This window comes from Merops nubicus, unplaced genomic scaffold (genome assembly GCF_000691845.1).
Source record: "Merops nubicus isolate BGI_N331 unplaced genomic scaffold, ASM69184v1 scaffold8297, whole genome shotgun sequence".
Lineage (NCBI taxonomy): Eukaryota > Metazoa > Chordata > Aves > Coraciiformes > Meropidae > Merops > Merops nubicus.
The window spans coordinates 85,268-101,452 of record NW_008622260.1 but is presented as its reverse complement, the minus strand read 5'-3'; the positions used below and the strand labels follow the sequence as shown (position 1 = coordinate 101,452).

The window sequence follows — 16,185 nt, the reverse complement described above, 5'->3', positions numbered from 1 at the left end:
GCACTGGGGGCAATGGCGAGTTCTAGAAAACTAGATTTGAATGGCCATTAGGCCTTTCTACCCTCCTTATGAGTAAAATGCTTGTTTGATGTTTTTTCTCAGCTTATTCTACTTGTATAATAAACCTTCATTCCATCACCACTACTTTTGACTATAATACAAAGGGTAAACTATGGTACCTCATTACATTGGGATGTGCAATACACAATTGACAGAGCAGCTGTCTGAGCTGAGTAGTCTGAATACAAGTAAAAAGAGCAAGTGAGCTTAAACAGTAATATACTCCAATTTACAATATAAGCAGAACAAGTAAAAATATTGCTCCCCATCTGATCCTTTTTTTCCCCTCCACTACTGCCGTGCCTGTAAGATTGGCCTGGTAAACTGGATGCACTGAAAAATAAGAATTTTGCCTCTTGGAAGCTCATAAAATGATACTAGAAAAAGTTTTTCTGCCAGCTGATCCACACAGGCTGCAGTCCTTAGACAATTCAAATGGGTAGACTGGAGAACCGTTTCACACAGCTTGGAGAAACAGAAAGAGCGAGCCACTTCACGTATCTCAGTACTGTTTCTGGGAATGAGTAAGGGGGGGAAAAAAAACAAAAAGGAGAAAAAGGCAACATATTAAGAGTCTTTGTCACTGTCCATTGCACCATACATGTCTGCCAGTTTTTTAAACCGAGGCCCCCAGTCACTGAGGTAATCGTAGTCCTGATCTCCGTCCGTGGTCACTGACTCCAGGGAGCTGAGGGATTCGGCCACGGAGCCGTTACCTTCGTAGGCGTAGGTTGCTAACGAGTCGTACGGGGGTGCTGTTGGATCTGTATCATTTTCCTTCAACCTTTGGTTAATGAAATCTCTGACATCCGTGTTATCCCGTGCTGCCGCAGTCCGCCGTGGCATAAAAAGTGTTTCTGGCACGATGTCTCTGCGCAATTTATTATCGTCTATGGCTTCGGGATTCCTCAGCGTGCCGATATCAAATGCCTGGGTGTCTTCCTCTCCACCACCTTCATCATTGTAACTGACAATGTTGTCTCTGATGTCTTCCTTGGAAATAATCAAAGGCTCTTTCTTCCGCTGCCGTCTCAGTGCTGCAAACAGCACCACTGTAACTGGAAACAAAAAGAGCAGGGGAAGAGGAAGGGAAAGGTTAATCCCCAACTCCATGAAGACCCAGAAGAAACGCTGCACCTCTGCTCGAATTCAAAGTTCTAAAAGATGTTTTGCAAAACTGTAAACACGCCCGTCAGGTTTTCAGACTGTGCTTGCTCTGCCTGTGAGTACCTCAGGAGATGAAATGGCATGGATAGGCATAGAAGAAAGGAGATGTCAAGCTTGTGAGAAGCCAAGTGGAGTGTCTTTTTGTCAGTAGGCACATTTTTACCCAGTCACACAGCAATTTTGTTGCCTTGAGAACAGAACTAGTTTCCTGAGAGTTGGGAAGGAAGAAACACTTTCTCCAAAATAAGTAACATCAAATGTTATTTACCTTGAACCCCTGGGATGAGATGCAACTTATGATATGCACAACTCTGGTATCTACCCGCCTGTAATAAAAGGTTAGCAATGCTGCATTTCAGTGTAAGCAAGTCTATCCTCCTCTGGAAAAGAATTCAGAATACGGAGTGGATTTTCAGCCAGCACAAAGTATAAGCTTTATTAACTTACCTGGCATGATTTTACAATCTTGAAATCATCTTTAAAAAGTACATGGTTTAAATCGTAGACAATGAAGCATGGTAATGGCATTTTTTAATCTTTTCTTTTGGCAGTCCCTTCCTCATTTGTAATACTTTTAAGGGCAATGCCAAGGACTAAGGACATGTGCAAACCAAAATTTTAGCCCATTGAAACTTTCTTAGTTTCCTTTAACACACAAAAAAGAAGTTTTTGTTTGTTTGTTTGTTTGGTTGGCTTGTTTGTTTGTTTTAATTATGGGCGGGTCGTGCAGGACTGCTTTGAGCAAGATGCTATCTGTAGGTATTCTCTCAATTGACTACAGAGGGATCCCAAGGAGACAGGGTAAAACAGGAAAATGCTCCAACTCCTGCTCTGCCTTTACCACAGGAATCGTGCAAGTAGGGGAAAACATCTGTTAATATGAGTTGAAAGGAAATAAATGAGGTGGTGAAACTGAAGGAATTAGGAAGGCTGGTTCAGATGGTGAAAGTTTTAGGCTCTTACTCTAATGATGATGATGATTTACTCATGGTGTCACATAAGGGTCCTAATCTGAATGATGCTTCTTTGTGATGTTGTGCAAAAAATAATGCAATAAGAGAGAAGTCTCTTCCTTAAGAGCATAAAGCTGTGACACTATGTGGGAGGACTGGAGGAAGTTCTGTGAGAGAACAGAAAAATCTGGAGGAAATTTTGGAGAACTTGAAGAACACAGCAGTGATTTTGAATGGGCTTCGGAAATAGTGAACAGTACAACAATCTGAGAAAGTGTAGGAATGGTAGTTTTCACACTGAAAGGTTGTTGAAGTATCCTATAAACAAAAAAAGGTGTTACACACAATATGCGAGGATGAGACTTTGATAATTATGTCACATCTCTATACTTGGATTTTCTTATTTTCTGCAGAACTTATAGGCAAAAAAATAAATCAGAACTTTTATGTTGAAGTACATCATCTTTATTTGCATGTCAGTGTTTAGCAGTATCTGAGGCCTCCTGACATGCTGTTAGACTTACTCAAACTGCAAATAAACCCAGCAATTTATGGGCACTTTTTGTTGCTGCTAAACTTTAAGCTGTGGTTCAGGTCTGCCCAGAGTATTGTTTTTCACTCAGTAGTGGTTGCACATGCAAACCCTTCAACCAGCCTGAAAATAGAAAATTATATAGCTGAGTTAATTGAAAATCTGCTTATGGTGCATGGTGGCATGAGCAGTAATTGACATAAAGTGCTGCTTACCACACAGAATCAATTATTTTCGATTGACATAAAACAGGAAATCGTTTAATGTCAGATTGATATTAATGAGCACAGTTGTACTAATGAGTGCAAGACTATCTGCAACATTAGATTTCTTTTTCTGGTAAGGCACTTGATACAAAGTCAGCTCAGGCCGTAGAGGCAATGATACCATGTTTTGAAAAATGAATTTAGTGGTGAATTAAGGGTAAGATTGTCATTGTGGGAATCTGTTCTGAAAATGGGATAGTGCTTATTGGGGCAAGCTGTGACTATATTGTTAAAATCTGAGAATCACAACATGGTCTCTGACTCATCAGTGGAGACGGAAATTTTGTTAATAGTAAAGACCAGTAATGAATCCAGTGAAACACTGGAACAGGTTGCCCAGAGAGGTGGTAGAAGCCCCGTCCTTGGAAACACTCAAGATTAGGTTGGATGAGGGGCTGAGCAACCTCGTCTAGTTAAAGATGTCCCTGCACACTGTGAGGGGGTTTGGACTAGGTGACCTCTTCAAAGTCCCTTCAAGCCCAAAATGTTCTATGATCCTGGAACAGGTTTGCCCAGGGAAGTTGTGGATGCTCCATCACAGGTGTTCAAGATCAGGCTGGATGGGGAGCAACCTGATCTAGTGGGAGGTGTCCCTGCCAAGGCAGGGGGTTGGAGCTAGGTGATCTTTAAGGTCCCTTGCAACACAAGCCATTCTATGATTCTACGAGCAGGATGATTTTGCAGTGGTGATAAGCATGTCCAAGGAAGCTACGAGTATGCTAGAAAGAAGTGGAATTCCTGAGGAAACATATTCTCCCTGCTTGACTCTACTACTATAAAATCAGACTGACTCCCTTCCTTCCTGGCCAGATAGGTGACTAAAAACATCTCCCTGAGAACTGCCTGTGTTGTATTATACAGTTCTCCACAGATATACAGACTATGGCTAATGGCGAGGGAACGAGTGTCTCTGCTGCACAAGAGGAGTGGAACCTGAGTGAGAGGAATGTCAGAGATGTTGCAAACTGTCCTTACTTTAATAAAAAAAGAAATAATTTTGACCACCTGTAATTGCTGTAGCCAGAGATCTGTACATCCTTCACGCTCAGGATCCAACCTCTTCATATTCACCAGTGCCTGAAAGGGACAACCCTGCAGCTTTTGAGAGAGTGCTTTAGTAGCCACCCCATTTCAGCATCCTTTTTCAACAGAACTGAGACTTGTTTCTGCTCAATTTAGACATGGGACGTTAGCTGTTTAAGTTATCTGGCCACCTTCTATGGTCAACAGAAAGAGACAGACAACTGCAGAAGGTGAATACCATTAAGGGGATAGATAACTAAGATGAAATGGGATGCATTCTACACACTGTATCTGTAGCAGAGGCAGAAATACAATAATATAAACTCAGGATAAGACAAGGATGTCTTTGCTTCACTTCTGTCCTAGCCTTGTATAATCACTTACAGCAATGCAAAATAATGTGAAAGGAACAAAATGCCTCTGAGCTACTTACCGAGTAGTATAATGATACAGAGAAGAATGGCAATAAGAGCCCCAGTGCTAAGGCCAGTGGGGTGAATCAAGGCTTCTGCATTGCAGGACAGCATCTTTCCTCGGTGGTCACAAGCACATACTCGAATGGTCACTGTTTCAGTGCTGCTCTGGATAGGGTACTCATTGTCTGATATAACCACTGGCAGGAAGTAGGTACTCATTTCATGCCGGTTATATCTGACTTTTCGGGTGAAAATCCCTGCTGTGTTGTCTGGAAACAAAAAGCACACATTAAATCTTCATCTGAAGACTGAAAGCAAGGATGAGATAATAACAAAAAATCTTCCTAGAAATTCACCTCTGTTGTCATGTAGTGTAAAGTTTGAGTTGCTGGCTGCCTCGGGAGCTAAGGAGAAAGAAAACTGATGTCCGCTGTAGGAGTCATCTTTATCAACAGCACTTAATGTTTGTATCAGCTGAAACAATAAGAAAAAAAAATATTCAAAATCTTACTGTGTTATTTTTTTTCTTCTGCTTTAAGGCAGCTGCTGCTGCTATGGTGAGCTTAAGAAAAGTGATCCATGTGTTGCTGATGTTGTTTAAGATCACCCTGGTATTTTATCCCCTACCATCCACCAGTAAAATAATGAATTGGAAAGGTAGCAGGAAAGTCGTGTTGAATTCAAGAGCGGGCGTGGGTTGATGCCACTCCAGACGAGTAGGAAACCTTTGCATCTGACAAGCAATAAAGATGAAAGGTGAGGCAGTCCAAGCTGACTGCATATTTATCTACCCAAATCTCATGTCACAGGAAGTGTTTGGCTGAATCTTCCAAATTACCTGCTACTTTGAACCTTCTAGTAAGGGGACTAGTAGGGTGAGAGTTAGCTGGCAGGAAATAGTTGTATCACAGACAGGACCTGTAACAGTTACAGACCTAAAGCTGGTTTTGAAGGAGACAGTAGGGGTGCCTGAGTAAAGCAGAGAATCACAGAATGAAAATGAATCAGGGATAACAAGGTGCAGTACAGAAAACAACAGCCTAAAAGATACTGCCATATTAGCTGCAAGAACACTAAGTGTAACCAGGCACTGTGCAGCCATTGCTTAGTTTAATTTTGCAAAACTGACAGTTTGATACGATGCAAAGTATGCCTCTGAAATGATGAAGTGATGCAAGAGTAGTAGCAAAAGTCAATTAAATTGGAATATTTTTTAGCACAAGCAGACAACACACCTGTTCTGCCTTTGCATTTTCACAGACGAAGGTCTCATAAAACATGGCAAACTCTGGAGCGTTGTCATTTACATCCAAAACCTTAATGAACACTGGGACACGGCTGCTTTGTTTTGGGTTGTCTGAAATGACAAAACCAGAAAGCACAGAGATTATATTTAGCCAAGTCACTTAGTGTAGGAGAATTAAAGGAGAGACTTAGGGGCTCCTTGCTGTAATTATTCTCACTCGCCACACTCCAATTCTATCCTGCTGCTTTCTGGGAAACACGGTACAGAGTGAATGCCACAGAATCATGCTGTGTTATCTTTACTCAGGTTCTGTGTAACCTACACACAGCTTACTCCTGTTAAGATTGGGGAGAAGTCCAGAAATTACAAGCTCCTTTGAATGGAATCATACTCCAAGTATGATTATGTATATATGTATGATATATATATATGTATAAAAATAAATATAACACTTGAAATAAATGAAACCTATTTATTAGCCTAATAAAAACAGTTTTGTGGCCAAAAAGTTTCTAGAACATATTCCCTTCCCTAACTCTGAAACAGGAAGACTGAAGAGTCATGAAGATGCAACTGAGTGTTTTTTTCCTCTCTACCTGTTACATACAATATTCTGTCCCCTACAAATAGTGTGATGTGACAGCTCCTTAAGCTCCCATGATTACCATTATTTTATATAAATAGTAACTGCAGCTGTGACCACATATACTTTCTAATATGTTATGAATTGATTTGGCTGATATTCTAGAATTAACAGTAAAGTGTTATACAGCACTATACAGAATCTGCAAATCCCCACATGTAAACATGGATTTTTTTTCCCTATAAGGATTGTATAGCGCCAAGAGATTGAATTTGACAATGATATTCCTAGGCATAAAATACTGGTGAAAACATTGGCATCTTTCTAGATAAAAACAGAAAAATTTGGGAAAGAACCACATTGTATAGACCATTTCTTTTCCTTTTTGGACTATTGTTCCTCTTGAACTATTCCTTTTTCTGTTGAGGGGAAACAGATTTCAGTTTTGAAGACACACAAAATAAAGAAGAAAGGCAATAGGCAGGAACCTTGCCTAGGAGCCACCAATGGTGCAATAGGCAAGATTCTGAGGCAAAAATTCACATAACAACTATTAACTCCTAAAAGGTACAAGATAAGAGACATTGGCAGGACTTGGTCTGTGTCCTCTGTGCTCCATATCACACAAAAAAGGATCCAGGCCAGGTCACCCAGACATACCCACCTCACTGCCTGCGAGTATGTGAATGTCGGAGTGTGACAGAGTGAAGTCTATGGTTGTGACTGAAATCAGTTTCATTTAAAATAAATACCTTCCTGCTCCCTTTCATGAGGGCTTACACTGAGTTTTGCTACATTATTTTCCTACCCATGTTAGTATACTTTATTAATGCATTATAACCTATGTTTCAAGTGAAAAAAATAATGTAATAAAATATAGCAGACGCTGTATGCCTCCACAAGCATTCATTACGGTAGCTTGTTGAGTTAGGCTTTAATAAAAGTCCTATTACTGTATTTACCATACTTTTATAAATTTAAAAACGCCTTCTCCAAAATTGGCACTGTATATTTGTATTATAGAGTTTAGTCATTTGGAGAAAGTATTGTGCTTTAAAGCTCCACAGTCTCATTGAAGTTAATATGATTCCCTTAGGCATAAGCTACTTTCTAATATAAACCATTGGGCTAAATTCGTTCCATCTATAAAATAATGGTTTATGTATAGTATAGACTAGGCTGAATTCTATGCTAAAATACATCAGTACTAATGTTGAGTATTTATTACAGGCAAAAATCAAAGGTACTCATTTGAAGTCACAGGACTGTTGGAAAGACTATTTTGTAAGGGCACACCTTTCTAACAAATATATTCAAATATATTGGCCAATGTGTTTCTTTTCCTCTCAAGAATGACAATTGTTTTCTTTCCTGCTTTTTGAACCACGAACATTTTCATTTTACTTCTAGGTGCTTAAGTTTCTCACAATTTAAAATGATACTTTAATAAACAGAAGCTTCATAAAAACTCTGTGGTCTATTGTCGAGGGCTTTTAAACTGATTTCATGGAAATGGAAGTTGAAATATATGTATACATCTTTAAGTCTTTTTTTGTCATCTTTCAAATTATTTTTTCAACTTAATTGGTGTAGGTTAATTTGTTTGCATTATCCTTTAATTACTGCTGGGTTGCATCTCCAAAAAAAAGCTCCAAGGACTCAACAAACTGCCTAAATCTATTCATCTCTGTAGTGGTATGTTTTCTGTTAAGCCATCAACTTCTGTTAAAGATGTTTTTGTTTTCTGAATACAGCCTCAAAGTCCTGCTTTGATTTACCCTTAAGTGCTAAGAAAAGTTAAGAAAAGTAAAGTTAAAATACTCTGGGAATTCTCTGGTAAATCAGCTGTAATTCTGCAGCTGTGAATGAGCAGCTCTGTGTACGGAGTCGTATTGCCAGTTTGCCTTCTGACTATGGCAGATGTACTGACCCAGTGTTTCACCAACTATTTGTTTGCAAAATTCACAGTACAATTCTCCAAGCTGCTGAGCAACTGCTGCTCATGCTGCTGAAAAAGAAGAACATTAAAAAATAGAGCTATCTACAATTACTGACAATTCTAGACAATTGAAGGCAAAACAACTTCTGTATACTCTTTATTTTTTTTTACTGTAAAATGAAATCAAGAACAGTCATCACTGAAGGATATTTCTCTTTATGATTGTATCTTTTTGTTTTATTATTTGTTTTATATCAAAGTGAGCACCTGTACATCTGAATGCAGATTCTGTCTGTAACTTGACTAGATATTTCTTTTAGATTACTTCAGTGAAATATACCTGGAGTTTGATGCAATGGTACATCACTTAGAGCAATCAGTGATTAGCTGGCATTTAGTTGATAGGGACTTTAGCTAGACTTGATAGAAATTACTGGTTTTAGGTAGGAACATTAAGCTGTGGAGCTTTGCAGTCTAGTCTGCTAAGACTTAAATTAGCGAAATAGTCTGGATCAGACCAAAGCTTGTTTAAACAGTAGCTACAATTTAACCATGAAAATTGGCTTTGGAAGGCACCAATCCCAGTTATACCAAATTTGGTCTAGGCTCAGTGAAGCACAGCCTGGGAAGTAATTTGTTGCAGCCTGGAAGGACACAAGCTGAAGAGGAATGGTAATTAAGACAGAAGTCTGCGTCAGGCACAGAAGGTTTAGCTGAAAGGGTTTGACCCAGTAGAAATCTGTCCTTAGGGGAGGAAGCAAGAAACTAAATGAGTATGTCATATAGATGCTAAGCTGGTTTTCAGACAGTACAAAAATTTCTATTCTATATATTATTTTATCTCTGCTGGGATCAATGCAAGTGTGCTTCCTAAATATTCTTGCTATTCGTTCCGTTTTAGGTGTTGATTTTTCCCCTTCCCCTCTACCCAGGAGCTCAGTCTGTAATGTACAACTCTTGACCCTAGATCACTCCTTCAAAGACAGAATAGAAACAATCACCTGACTAACAGTCATCCAGAAGCCTGTGTTTGTTATGCTGAAACCACACACCTAGCATCAAAAGGTGCAAACTTCCAAGGGAGAAAAAACTATTAAGAAACATAATTCCTGTAGTTTCTAGACCACTACTCTTTTACATAACCCCATCTGCTTGCCTCAGTAGCATTGTTTCTTATCAGTTTTCAGTTTTTAAAAAGGCCTACAGAATAAAGAAAACTGGAGTCAAGTACACCTTAGTCACACTCTTCTCACCATTCAGCTGCTGATTGAGCCATATACACACACACAACGTAAGAAAGTACGGCTTATAATGTCTCAAAATATGATTTTTTTTTTAAAAAAAACCAGCCTCTGCATTGCACAAAGTCTTTGTGATGGTTACAGAACTGGTGTTTCTGTGTGATCTATCTACCATCCCACTGTCCTCCACAATCACAGGCACTGTGACTTTTCAAAAACAAATAAAATTGCATTCCCTAATATCTGAGCATGTCATATGCTTATAGTTAATGTATTAAGATACAGAGGATTGTTTATTAAGGCCTCCTAGCACGCATGTCCTTATCTAGATCCCTGGCCTTTCAGCTCCAAAAAAAATCATGATTAGTATCACAAGAATGCTTCTTCTGAGCAATTCTTAACTAAGTGACAGACAGATTTACAACTACAGCTCTGAATTTCAAAGGATGCTGAAGAAGCGAAAAATAGAAATCTTTAAAGCTGATCAAAACCTGGGCACCTAGCTCAGCCCAGCTACCTTAGTCTGACTTGAAAACACCCAGCCTGTGCTATACTCAGTCTGGACCAGACTGAAGTCAGCCACGGAATGCACTCTGGCTTTAAACCATCTTGTTTGCTGCATGCAATTTCAGAATGCAACACTCATGCTCAAAATGAAAAATGGCTACTATTGATTAGAACACAGAATTGTTACCTTTCCTCCATGCTCAGCTATAGTTACCTCTGCATGAACTGCACTCCCAGTAAACAGAAAACTGCAGAGCACCTCTTGCAGAGCTTCCGCTTCTTCATTAATATTGACTGGACCGTCCATATAACCTGACATCTGTCCAGCTGTGCTTTCCATACACTCAGCTAGATGGCTAGATGCATTACATCAGGGACAGCAGTGGTATTTAGGTTTGACTTACTGATCTCTGCTGCTATTACTGTAATGTTGTGCCATAGCAGTGTTTCCCGGTCAAGGGGTTTTGAAGTAAATATCGAACCGTTTCCTGAATTGATGTTGAAAACTCTGTCCATATCGGTGTGTCGATCTACAGAGTACCTGCAGATACAGAGACAGGGGTTAGGAGAATGCTTCCCTTTCAATTTCTACATTCTTAAACCATTTTCCAAGACTAGACATCAAACAGCTAGTAAATGGGGTTGCCTTTTGTTTTCGGTGCGGGTTTCAGTCTTTACTTATTCACACAAAGAGCTACTTCTGAGCTACTGGATAATGACATGTTGGAGGCTTGATTTAGAAGGTGGAGCATTGTCACTGAATAAATGAATTACTGCAGAATTTACATACCTCTGAGAATCATCAAAGCTTTGTTTTTAGTGAGAAATGTGAAGTCTGTGTCCTGAAAGATATGAAGTTTATTTTAAGGCTGAGTTGGCTTTTCCACTATAAACCCCTGTTTTTATGATTTTATATCTCAACTGTTCTGAGTCATTTCAGATATAAAATTTGATAGCTAGGGTGCATTTCTGCTGTTCACTTCCCAGCATTTAAAAAGACTGCCCCCCAAAATCAATTCAGCATGGAACAGAGATTCATTCTTCCACAGTACATACCAGGTAAAGGTTTGCTGTAGTTCATTTAAACTAACATGCTCAGCCCTGCTTGGTGGTATCTGGATGTGAAAATGAATGCTAGGAAGCTCTGGAGGAGCTCGGCATCGAAATCTCATCTTTTGCTCTTTCTGGTGAACTGAATTTAACTTTAAGAGCGGAACTCTCCAGTTCATCGGGGAGGTGCTACCACCCTGATCCAAATGGTTTCATCTTTCACAGAGAGAAAATTTTTGCATAAATTACAGAGGTTTTGATGGAAGTACGTCTCTAGTGTTGCTAAAGCAAGAACACAATTGCATTATTCTTCTCTTGTTTCAAGCCTGAATGTTTGCTGGTGTAGGATCCAGGGCAGAGCCTTAGGATGTCCAGCATGCTCCCTTGGTCTCCTTGTAAGTCATGTTGGCAGAGACAAAGGCAGCTACTGACGTCCCTTGTGTCCAGACAAGGATAAAGATATGTCTGAGCTGGTATGCAGTCAAATAAAAACTGGGCTGGGAGAATGACTGGCAGAGTTTACTGCCACTACAGAACTGAGAGGAATGCACAGGCTGAAGGAAAATTTCCATACTTGCTCTGCCCTAGGAGCAGCTGCATGACATGTCCCTTATTCTGGAGATTTCTCAGTACCTGTAGTGTTTCTTAATTTCTGAGAAAGATCTTGTGTAGAAGGAGGGAATAGAAGAGTTCAGCGGAAACATGTGAATCTGACAAACTTTTAATTAACTTGCTAATGAACTCGTAACAGCATTTATTTTTCTTTGCAAGTCAAAAAAAAAAAAAAACAAAACACTAGACTGGTTTTATTTCAAAATAAGATTTTTAGAATAGCCTGCCTTCCTAAAAAATATATAGCAAGTATTTATTATTCACACTACATTGTTTTTCTTTTTTCACATTCAATTCCTATGGGAACAACCGAACAAGATTCAAAAGTACTCCTACAAAAAGCTAACTTTTTTGGGGCAGGACTTGCACAGGTACACCTTGGTAGTTTTTCAGGAGTTGATTTAGTTTTTATTTGTTGCTGTCACTACCAGTGCTGCAATTTCAGCTGCAGAAAGCCAGCTAAGCCAGTTCCTTGATGCAGCACTGTAAGGTTCCCAGCACCTTGAGAAGAATGTGAGAGGGTTTGCAGTGGGCAGCGCTGGCTGGCGGGGCAGCTCCAGCACACCGGGCTGTCTTCTCCAAGTCTAAACAGTACATGGAAATTTGTTGACTTAGCTGAAATGTTTGTTGGAAACAAGTTTATACAAACCAGTCTGACTCTCTTCTATTTTGACAAAGTAAGTATTTGATATGGTAAACATTTCATTTTAACTTCCATTCACTCGTTCAGGCTTTTATATGATATTATGTTGGTAGCTTGCGAATTCAATTATTTTTCCAATATTCTGTAACTCATTTCCATATCCTTCAGCTGAAATACTTTGGTATTTCCATTTTGCAGTAAATCTAGATTTTGCATTCCTATTTGAAATGAAATACCAGGATTTTTCATAGATTAGCTGTTCCAGCCAAATGTAATAGTATGTTTCAGGGTCTTATTCAGCAAGATATTTAAGGAAGCAACTAGCTTTAGGTATGAGTTGTCCATCTGTTGTTTGTTTGTTTGATTTTTTTTTCTTCAATTATGCTTTCACTTACACTTCATATTATGAATGGACTTAAAATATCTTACTGCCTTAGCACACTTTAATGCCTTGGCATACTGTAATCACTCTCTATACTTTGTAAGATTTCCCAATTTCAAGCTGTGGTATGGTATCTGGAAGAAATGAAAAAAGAAAGTGTTCTGGACTTTTTCTGAGGTTACCAAAACTATAGCAGTGAGGACTTTTTCCTCAAGATATTAAGGATTTAAAAATAATTCTAAAATAGGTCCTTGTAAAACCATAAGTATATTCAGTCACTTGTACAGTGGAAAGTTAAAACGCACAAAAAAAAACCCAAACAACCAGAGAACAGCTTCTTAATGGAACGTTAATTTTATTTCTTCATATCCACAAGAAAATACATACAAGGTCAATGCAGTTAACGTATATTCTAATTATACCATTAACCCTGGTCTAGGAGGATAATTTTAATAAGCTAGACTGTCACATCTGTTTCTCAGTCTGTGTAATCCAGTCTCTTTTGATCAAGCACTGTTAATTATGTTGAATTGGTGGGGATTCTGACTTACGGATCATAACCTAGTAAGAATTAAGCAGACAACATCAAACTCATTTTTAGATTTATTTAATGAAATTACTGGTGTGTATTTGTCAGATTTCAGGATTTCATCGCTTTCAAACTTTGAGGAATTGACAAGCTTGGAAGTTCAAAGGTATCTATGTGGATTCCACTCTCTCCTTGTACATAACAGGAAGAAGGGGAGGGTGAAAGAGAGAGTTTAACACATGCAAATATGTTGTCAGTAAAATACACAAACAAAATTAAGCCTTACATTTGTTTGCAGATCATTTTCATCTGGGATACTTTAGTAAATCAAATCACAGCAGGGAGACAGTTCCAGTGACTGATGAACTTCATTATGCCTCTGAGGAGTTACTACAGCAAAAAAACTCAACTAGCAATTTAAAAAGATCTGATGTACAATACAGCAGTGCCAGTTGCAGTATTATTTTTTTTCAGTATGCAGCAGTTCATAATATTTCTGTTTAGATTAGACACAAGCAGAATGTAAAACTTTTCTTTTATAACCCAGCTGGACAGTGGAGTGCTCCTCAGGAGTGTATTAGAGTCGCTGTGCATGGATGCACAGTCAAGTACAGCCAAACATTTATGGGTGTACTTTTGTATTTTCTCAGTCTCATGTCAGAGAAAAGCTTATTTATAAGGGCTCGACTGACTAAATGAATCTCTACCAATACACGGGTCATGAACAATTATACAGTCTTACAACCAGGGCAGGCATCTACTTTGTATTTTGCTATTGCTTCGTTGTCTTCTGATGTTCAGCAGCTTGCTGTCTAATGTAACCGCAAGTCAGGAAGATTTGTGGGTCAGGAAGGGATGTGTGTGTGAATTTTTCATAATGCATTTTCATAATGATATTGTGAAGGTTTCCTTTAATGGAAGATCAAAGGGGCTTTCATCTAACAGAGTTATGGCTCAGTTTGTTTAAAAAGATAAATCTTCGCTCAAGCAGAGGAGAAAATGGAAGGTTTTCATTGTAATATCAAATGTCTAAAGATTTTAACTGTCAAGAAAAATTGACAAGCAAGTGACAAGACATATATATACAGTCTAATTGCATCTTCCCCGAAGCTCAGAGTGAGAATCGGATTTAGCATCTCTATTGCATGATAGAAAAAAAAAGAATCACCCTGTCAAAAAGATGCAGACTCAACCCGTGCCCCTATATTCTAGGATATACCCAAGATATTAGTACCATAAAGTGACATTTACTGCAAGCTAACTTCTTTCAGGATACTGCTCTCTGCTGATTTCCTTCTGCTCTTACTGATTTTCATGTTTTTTCTTGCTGTGTTTATTTCTATTACTTTAACCTCTTCCTCATTTTTCTTTTTTGTCTCCTTTCATCTTGATGTTGCATGCTATTAGCGTATGAAGGAGACAAGTTTTCTGCTGCACTGCATCCATTTTGACACCTCTGCTAAATTTTGCTCAATAATTATCTTACACTTTAATATGCAAAGTACCTATGCTGTATTAAAGAACTGCCCTTTGAAAGACAGGTAAGTTTTAGCACACACATTCAATTAATAGAAAAGAGCCAGCAGGCAGTATTCAACAATGAACAGCATAATCCCTATCCACTGTAAATCACTTATAATTAGGAGCTGGTGCTGGGGCAAAATGCAAATGATTGTAGTTATCACCACAGGGAAGCAGAGGAAAGTAGGGAAGCACTCCTCTCTCTCCAGTGCCATTAGATAGAAAAAAGCAGGTTCATGTGAAGACTGTAAGGGGCCTGGGTGGCAACCCAATGGATTTTTCATCTCATGCTAGCACGAAGACATGCCACAGGCGTTCATCCTGTCCCTGGGCTGCACCCAAGTCAGCAAAATATTATGTCGCTCTTTAAGTTACTATGCTCTGCTCCATGTAATTGCTGCATGTCATGATATAAATGAAAGTAAACTTTAATTAAAATTAGAAGGCTTGGTCTTGAACAAGAATTCATGTGCAGGGCATTGCATGTAAACTGAAGACAGGCTTTCTGCCAGAAATGTCTTAGTTTAGTTTCTTCATCTAGGAAATTAAGATTGGAATATTTACCCCTCTCACAAGATCAGCTGAAAGCTTGAAACTTACTCATGTGTCAGAGGCATTGTAAGATATCTTGGTACTTGTTTGTAAAAGTACAAGTATTGACGGATTGGATTTTTATGGAACTTGCATTGTTTTATTTTGATCTTTTTGATCTATTGCATTTCTAAGGTGGCCAACCCAAAGACATGCTGAAAATTGGCCTGGTTTTAACATTGCTGTATTTTTAATTTCCTGCTCTTACTGCCTTGTTAAACCACACAACTATTTAAAAGTTCTTTTACACTCTATCCAATATGACTTAAGTGCTCCAGTATATTTTCAAATGTACTGAAAGAGCGTACCTGTTAATTTACAAAAAATGAAGGCTTAGGTTTAGCTACTCCAACCATAACATTTACTCCACTTCCTTTAAAATTAGTTCATTGATGTGTGGCAAGTGTAGCTTATGAAGTCCACGAGACTGATTCTTACCTTCCTAACCTTACACTGATACAAATGCAACCAGTCTGTGTGGGCACATTAGCTGCTTGTAAGTCATTTCCGCTTGCAGTTTAGAGAAGGTGAATATAACCCCCGTTAAGCAGGTCTGAACGGATGGGAGAAGAAATGGGATGGGAAAGAAGATGTGCTGCTGCATCACCCCCCTATCACACAGCACTGGATGTACTGCACTGGACTGGAAAAAGTTGAAGACTAAAGAACACTAATATCTTCTTACTGCTCTTTTTTTTTTTTTTTCAGCGAATTCTTCCACAGTAGAAATAGCCACAAACATTAGTTACCGAAGAGGATAGCTGTAATTCAAGCTGCAAGAGCCATGCAAACACAAACACACATACCTAGAAATGCCCAAGCATGAGAGATGATTTACCATCTACAGTACTTCATATTTAAACATACCTAACAATTTCATTGTTACAAGTGATTTTTTTTTTTGGGTTGCTGACGTGAAAAAAG

General features: G+C 38.8%; 1 protein-coding gene across 1 annotated transcript in view; it reads right to left on the bottom strand.

The window, feature by feature from the left end:
- Positions 1-356: 356 nt before the first annotated feature.
- The window catches only part of LOC103777177 (cadherin-6), a 48,058-nt gene continuing 32,229 nt past the window's right edge, over positions 357-16,185 (bottom strand). Inside the window, exons 7-11 of the mRNA XM_008944719.1 lie at positions 10,338-10,474; positions 5,653-5,774; positions 4,774-4,891; positions 4,435-4,686; positions 357-1,118 (exon numbers count right to left, since the gene is read on the bottom strand). Of these exons, the coding sequence (XP_008942967.1) occupies positions 628-1,118; positions 4,435-4,686; positions 4,774-4,891; positions 5,653-5,774; positions 10,338-10,474 (1,120 nt within the window). The 3' untranslated portion in view covers positions 357-627. The remainder of the gene's footprint in view (positions 1,119-4,434; positions 4,687-4,773; positions 4,892-5,652; positions 5,775-10,337; positions 10,475-16,185) is intronic.